The 8,076-nt window shown below is 42.6% G+C and overlaps 1 protein-coding gene across 1 annotated transcript; it reads right to left on the reverse strand.

The window, feature by feature from the left end:
- Positions 1-3,757: 3,757 nt before the first annotated feature.
- On the reverse strand, positions 3,758-7,839 carry LOC119494224 (neurogenic differentiation factor 4-like). Its single transcript, XM_037779955.1, has 2 exons — positions 7,711-7,839; positions 3,758-5,420 (listed from the first exon to the last, which is right to left on the reverse strand). The coding sequence occupies exon 2, from the start codon at positions 5,412-5,414 to the stop codon at positions 4,416-4,418; it is 999 nt and encodes a 332-aa protein (XP_037635883.1). The 5' UTR covers positions 5,415-5,420; positions 7,711-7,839; the 3' UTR covers positions 3,758-4,415.
- Between the last annotated feature and the right edge of the window lie 237 nt (positions 7,840-8,076).

The following is an 8,076-nucleotide window of genomic DNA, read 5'->3' on the forward strand; positions in this document are numbered from 1 at the left end:
CACTCCTCACTCACTCTGCCGGCACGCTGTGTTTAACAGATGAGATCTCACCAAATGATTTCTGTTTTATTCAGTCTCTACCTTGTGCAACATTACTGTCAAATGTTTAATTTGCACACTAAAAACGGCTGCAGATTGTGTTTAACAGGCGACTGAATTTCAATCACTCATCAAGTGCAGAAAAAGCCGAGCAGTGAAGGATCATGTCTCTCTTTTTCCACTACAGTATCTCCAGAAGGCCTCAGTCAGACTTCACAGTTACAGCAGGTTGTCTAATGGGGACACCCAGTGGCCAGATGCTCACCTCTCATCCAACTCAGGATTTTATTTCAGCAAAAAGCCTTCACCACTTGGTGGCAGTGCAGTTCCACTCTGCTCATTTATAGAGTCAGTAGTACTAAGAAATGCATCTCATGATAGCCAAAGCACTCCTCATGGGCATAAACAGAACAGGACACTACTTTTTCCTGAGCTTCATTTGAATTAAGATATTTTTATCAGTCCCTGAGGGAGTCTTTAGCACCGTCGGAGGCTTTGTTGTGGACTAAGTGCACAATAGCTGCTTGCTGTTGTGCAGCAGAGGAGATGATGAGCTGCTGCCCCGACTGCCCCTCTCCCCTCAGGATTAGTGACTTAATGCAACCATTCAGACACTGAGCTCCGATCAGCTGCTTAATACTGTTTTATCCCAAATAACACAACCAACCATGCACGCAGGATGTGTGCTGTGTTTCAAACCTACTAAAGCCACCACATACACTTTATATACAGTATATTATGTAGTTGACTTGCAGATAATAATCAGACAGTAGGAAGCTGCAATATGAACAAAAACTCACCAATTCTTTGTTTTATGGGTTTTGTAATTTCCAATAATTTTCTACAACATTTCCCAGAGCTAAGCGACTAAAGAAAAAATGTGAATTTCTTTGAAAGATCTGCTCCATTTAAGCCCAAGTAAAATGTGTTTATTATTGGAAACTTAATTCTCCATACAGTACATGTTGAATTGTATGCATGGCTGTAGACAAATTTAACATTTATATATAACATGTATGCTCAGCTGACTAAAAGACTTAATTTCACTTGAATTAAATTATTTGGAATTGTAGTGATTGAACACTGTCTTTATTTTTCCTATGATTAATATAAGATTACCAGGAAATTACTCAAAAAACTTTAGGTAACATTTTTGGTAATGTCTTATTTTACAGGTCCTTACAGTGTAAAGGTACAGTGTGTAGGATTTGGTGGCATCTAGTGATGTGGTTGCAGATTGCAACCAACTGAGTACCCCTCCGCTCACTCCTCTCTTTCCAAGACTGCGGTAATGTGAGGCACTGAGTGCCATTCGCCTCGCTCAGAGGCCATCCTTACCAAAATAACACCACTTTAAGCCCCAGACACACCAACCCAACATCAGAGAACTAGTGTCAATAAAGGCCGCCTGTTGCGTCGCCTCACGCCACCTTTGTTTTGGCCGACAAGTTGCACTCAAACACACAGCAAAAACTACAGCCGACGGCCAACATCCACATACGTTCTGCGCCTGTTTGAGAGGACATAACTCACACCAGCAGACGGCGGTAGTCTGTATTTGTCATTCAAAAAGGAAAACCGGAAGACCGAGGACGGCGTATATACAAACCGATTCAACATGCTCAATCAGCCGAAAAAGCTCCAGCAGGGCAGACTAGAGCCAACGGAGAGGGACACACCGTAAAAAACAGGGCCAACGGACACTCACCGACGGCTCCAAACTGTGTGACAGCAGACCGTCGGCTTGGTGTGTCAGGGCCCTTAGAAGCAACAGAAGTCAGATGGCGGCTGGCGGTACCACAGTTTTGCACTCTGCGGCTCGTGTTACCGCAGTTTTACAAGCGTGTCGGAGAACTACGGTGGCCTTCAGGTAACGTAAAACCGTGAAAGTCTCTCTCTAGAGCCAGTGTTTGGTTTGTCCATTCTGGGCTACTGTAGAAACATGGTGGACTCCATGAAGAGGACCTGCTCTCTATGTAGATATGAAGGACTCATTCTAAGCTAACAAAAACATACTTCTGAATATTTTATTCCATTTCTGCTAATAGATCCCCCGAAATGTTACACACCGTTCCTTCAACCAGGAACGTGCCTCACTGAGATGTTTTTTTTACAGAAGATAGTAGTAGCACATGAGACTCACTGCTGCCATCATTGGCTCATTTATATCATCTAGAGTCACAGTCAGAGGGGTCAAGGGTCAAAAAGGGCGAATTCAGCCTTTTGTTTGTCTTGGGTGAAAAAGTGGCCTTTTGAATTGGCAAATCTTTTTACCCCCTAAAACATTGGTCTATCAACGGTCTATCATCCATCATGTGGATAAATAAGGAATATCCCACGTATCTGGTGTCAGACGTCCTGTCTGGGGAGAGTCTGTGCCTTCAAAGAGCAGAGAGATGCCCTGTTTTTGTTATTCATCCTGCCCCTTCAAAGTTAGGCCCTGGTTAGTAGTGCAAATGCACTACAAACACACACACACACACACACACACACACACACACACACGGAGGCTTATACTAATCCTTGTGAAAACAAAGTGATATATTTCTCCCAGCGCAGGTCAAGCGTGGGATGTTCGTCAGCGTGTTTATCAGGATTATGAGCGTTTCATCCATAATATAACCTCTAACATCATACTTACCAAACACTCACTGTTCTAAATGGGAAGCTGCAGTGAACGTTGTGTAGAAATAATCGGCAAGATGAGTCGACCAGCAACAAGATGATTCAACTGGCGACCATGACTCTTTCAGACCATTCCCACCAGTGAGCCGTGACCCTGTGTGACCTTGTGACCCCCTCTAACTGACCTCTCAGTGGGTGGCCCTCACACTGACCAGCCTAGACCATGAATCAACACAAGTGGCTGCTCTTAGATCAGATCTTTGTTATTTTGTTCATTGTCTTCTCCACTTTGACGGTACATTTCCAGGCCGATATTTTTCTACTCAGTCAGTTTTATCTTTTCTTATAATTTTCTCTTTTCCACCTGTTGAATTGCTTTTCAATCGTCAGATTCACTCTAGCTTCTCCATAAAAAAGGAAAGACAGGTATCTCCCACTCTATAGATCCTGATTTAGCTGAGATATTTACAAATCTGTCTATTTAGGTATTACAGATTTGTTTCTGAATGTATGTGTACAGTATATATGAAAGGTCAACGGTATAAATGTACAGACATGCGTTTATTACATATGTGAGTGTTATAAGTTGCGGTTTGAGTGAATGTCAGGACAGGATTACGTCGTCACAGTGTCAGTAAAGAAGAACGTCTGCGTGGCCGGGCAGCCATGTTAATCATAAAATCTTTATCTTACAATCCTGCCTCGCGCATCCGCCCTTTCATTAAAAGACGGCCAAAAGGATTAGAGAAGCTAAACCACCGAGATCTGGGGAGAAAAATGAGAAACAAAGTCGTTCGCTCTGCTGATGGTGTTATATGAGACAAAAAGAGGAAGAATGAATATCTATTTATCTAGATCTATATATCTAGATCTATCTATCTATCTATATAGATCTATCTATCTATCTATCTATGTAGATCTATCTATCTATATATCTATCTAGATCTATCGGTCAATCAATCTAAAAGTGAACAAAATTCATGGACTGATTGATTTTTTAAATATTTTAATAACATCAAATTTTCCAAAAGACAACAGAAATGAAAAAGAAAAAGAACAATTACATGGTATCCAATGCAAATGTGTTGGAAATTAGATATTAATTTTCATAATATTAACCTGAGAATTACATTTTTGCTTCTTCACCTTGATCCATATTTAATCAAACCATCCTCCTTTTCTTCCAAAAATCAGCTACATTGCGCTAGGAAATCTACCTCTGAATATGTTTCGAGTGAAAAACATGAAATACTGTAATAAACAACAAAGAAAAGGACACACAAGTAATATAAGTGACGAACTATCAGTCTAGCAAACAAAGAGACCACAAATATGTACAAAAGGAAATCCAGACACACACCTGCACATCAGAACAAACTCCATATACACTGTATTAAATTAGAGAATAAATAAAAATACTTTTAATTTATGTAGGATGTTACCAAATTATAAGTGCTTATATCACAGTAACAGGACATCTGTGGCCAAAGCAACGTTTCCTGTTGGGACCCTCGAGGTTCTTAAATTATTTGGTAATCAGTGTTTTAAGAAAATGTATTGGTTTAAGTCAAGTATTTTCTAATTTTAACAATGTTCACATGTAAACAAACCATTTTTTTATTCTACAGTCGCTCTACTAGCAGACTGATCCTTCAGTCAGCGTCAGTCAGTGTTCGTGGAGGATCAGAGAGCGAAGACGAGCAGTCAGGTTGTATCGATGGCCGAAGCAGAATCGACCCTCCTGATCCGTCTTAGTCTCTGTAGACGGAGGTGATCTGTCGGGGGGGCATGTGCTGTGGATGGTAGGAGTCATACGGCCCCTCTAAGTGAACGTCGTAGCCGGTCTGAGTCTGATACAGGCCCTGGTCCACAGGGGAGGGGGAGTAGTGGTGTGGGGGTGGGTAGTGTGGCGAAGGCTCCTGTTTGGTCACCAGGTTACTGCTGATGCTCAGAGGCGGTGTAGGGGGGCCGTCGTACGGAGGGGTCCCCACACCGCCGCCGTTGTACTCATTTGGCGAGTGATTTTCGTACACTCCTCCCTTCATCGCTCTCAGGTGAAGCAGGTGAGCAGAGTCAAAAGTGCCATACGGCGGACTTGGCAGGCCAGGAGAGGAGTAGCTCACCACGCCGCCGAGAGGAGTGGGAGCCGCCCGAACTCTGTGTCTGTCGTCAGGCCTCATCACGGGACCGGAACCTGGTCCAAGCTGCAAGCAGCCGGCCACCAAGTTGCTGGTGGGCTGCGAAAGGCCCTTACACAGCGTCTCCATGAAGGCCCTGCTCTCCGTGGACAGGCCCCCCTCCAGGGCCTCGGACAGGGCGCAGATGTAGTTGCGAGCCAGCCGTAACGTCTCGATCTTGGACAGTTTCTGTGTTTTGGAGTGACATGGCATGATGGTGCGCAGGCTCTCCAGTGCATCGTTTAGGCCGTGCATACGCGAACGCTCCCTGGCGTTGGCCTTCACACGCCTCGCACGGAATCGCTCCTGCCGGGCCTTTGTCATTCGCTTTTTCTTGGGCCCGCGTCGCTTGGACTCGTTTTCATCCTCCTGTCCCTCCTCCTCCTCGTCCTCCTCGTCCTCCTGTGCATCCTCGCTCCCCATCTCCCCGTCCTGTTGGTTCACTCCTGCTCTGTAGCAGTGTGATGAGACGGATGCGTCTCCATCAGGTGAGCTCATGTCTCCGTCCATCCACTGCAGAGGGCTGACGACCTCCTCTCCCTCGCCTTGTCTCACATATGGCTTAATCATCATGGTACTCTAGAAACAAGAACACATACTTGTCAGACGTGTGCTGTGCAAACAACAACTTTTTTATTTGAATAGCAGTGGCCAAAAGTAACTATTTACTGTAGTAATGCTAAGTAAAACTAAGTACTGCACTCAAGTACAACCTTGGGGTATTTGTACTTTACTTAAGTATTTTCATTTTATGCTACTTTACAACTTAAAGCTTCAGTAGGCAGAACGTTTTTGGCATCATTGGGCAAAAATCTATAATAACCTTCAAGCATATTGTAATTCAAGTGTACTGAGAGAAAACCAGACTTCTGCACCTCCTCATGGCTCTGTTTTCAAGCTTTAGAAAGTCTAGCCTGTGACGGGGGACTTTGGCCAATCACAGGTCATTTCAGAGAGAGAGCGTTCCTATTGGTTGTGCTCCGGCTGGTGGGCGGTGCTTGGTATTTCCTCAACTGATCTCAACATGGCTGCCGGGTCACAAACTTTCTCATTTTACAGCTAAACAGTACACTACAAAATGTGAGAAATAGTCATTACAGTAACAGAATATTGATTCATATTTGATCAGCGCTGCCTAGTTTGACCGTTTGATCAGAGTTCACGAGTGATTGACAGCTGCTCAGAGACGGCAGGCTCCAGCTCGGCTCTGATTGGTTGTTTTCCTCCGGTCTGTGAAATCTTGCAGATGCCATTAAAAGCACCAGAGGACACAGAGGCACATGCTTTGTTTTTTCAGATTACCTGTCTCTATGCAATACTGTTTTTCCTATCATATGTGCTATTGCTATTGTTTTCCTCAATTCTACACAATGCTGCTTTAACGTTGTGAACACGGGACGAACAGCTGATAATAAAGTGAAAGTAAAACTTAACGCACAGGACACGAGCAGCGATTTTTTAAAATCATATTTGCTTCAATTTTACCTACTTCAGCTTTAACAGAGGAAAATATTGTTCTTTTACTTTTAGTTGTTACATACAAAATGACAAGTTTATAAGATAGGTGTTATTTTACAGTACATTAAACTGCCAATCCATGGTGCTTTTACTTAAATTAAGGATCTGAATACTTTTTCCACCTCTGAAGAACCCATGATAGCCTTTGTTTGCAGACTCCACCCAGTATTTAATGATACTAACATTATGTAGAAAACTATATCACAATGTCAGGTTTAAACATATTGGTAGTATTCAGGTAGCTATGCATAAATCAGTAGCCTGAATAGTTTCCTACCCTGGTTTGTTAGTGATAATTATTTGATTTTTGATGATTTTTAGTAGGCAACACGATATTCACATATTATTAAAAACGTACACAAAGTGGGTATTTTGTAGGTCATAGATTTTAGTATGTTAAGACTGAATATGCTTAAATGTGATTTACTTTGAGGGAATGGAAAGTAAAAGATTTTGTATTTCTCCACCTCACATTTTGAAGAAGACATGTAAGCAATTCAATTAAACAGAAAATATAATTTAACAGTTAACAGAATAAAAATTAATACAAATCTAAATAATAAAGAACATTTAGAATTATTCTTTTTGGTATCTGATCACATTTTAAAGGGGGGCATCATGGGGGGACTCATGACTTCGGTGTTTCTATAATTCTGTCTACGGCCCTGTAAAGGATGTAACCTGGAGCCAGTGAGTGTACGTTTTCATTTAATAACTAATAATAATAATAATAATAACCCATAAACTGTAAACTGTGACTTTCAGCTGATCTCAAACAGTTTCAGCACCGGACAGTTCCTCCTCCTCCTCTTCCTCCACAGGTGTTGGTGCTGACCGACACAATAAACAGGATAAGAAGAGATAATCTAAACTATATACCTGTGTGGTAAAGTTTTATGTCTATTTTTCATTCCTTTTGTCCACCTACTCTCACTGTAATCCCGGTCAACTTGTGAACTGGTAATGCCCCCGGCGAGATAAAGTCACTGACAGGACTTCAATCTGGGGCATCGCGGGATTTTCTCGGTGGATGAAGCCACGACTATGGGATTAAAATGAAAGATCGACGTCCCCCAGATCACTGACTCATATTGAATTGAAATCAGACATTTTACAAACGCAGTAACATTAATGCCTCGACACAAATGTTGACTGAAGCATATAAAGGATCAGCTTTAAGCTACATATTTTTCCATTAAATTTATTCATTGTACTTTTGGTGCTTTAGTTGGAAAAACCCTTGTGCCAAAATGTTTGTCAGAAACTAAAAAAATAAATAAGGATTTAAAATACATACAAATAATCTTACATGCTACATAAATAACATGTGAAACTCTCTTTAGAAACATACCTATGCTGGTGCGTCCTCAGGAAGTTTGGCAGCAGATGATATTTTTCTGTCTCAGTTTGGTGTTTCTCTTGTTAAACAGCGGTGAAGTGTGTGTGTGTGTGTCTGTGCAGAGCTGTCCCACAGAGTCTCAGTGTGGGTCACCCTGCGGGGACTCCGGGTTTTAACCTCCACAGTGAAGCTCCTCCCTCTCCACTCCCATCCATCCCATCCATCCAATCCATGACACGCTCCAAGCTTTACGCGTGGCCGGCCCGTGGCTCGAGCCCCTGGAGCTCTGCTCGTCGCCTCTGTGTGTGTGTGTGTGTGTGTGTGTGTGTGTGTGTGTGTGTGTGTGAAGGTCAGGGGTCAGAAACCTGCGGCTCAGGA

Source organism: Sebastes umbrosus, chromosome 1 (genome assembly GCF_015220745.1).
Source record: "Sebastes umbrosus isolate fSebUmb1 chromosome 1, fSebUmb1.pri, whole genome shotgun sequence".
NCBI classification, from domain to species: Eukaryota; Metazoa; Chordata; class Actinopteri; order Perciformes; family Sebastidae; genus Sebastes; species Sebastes umbrosus.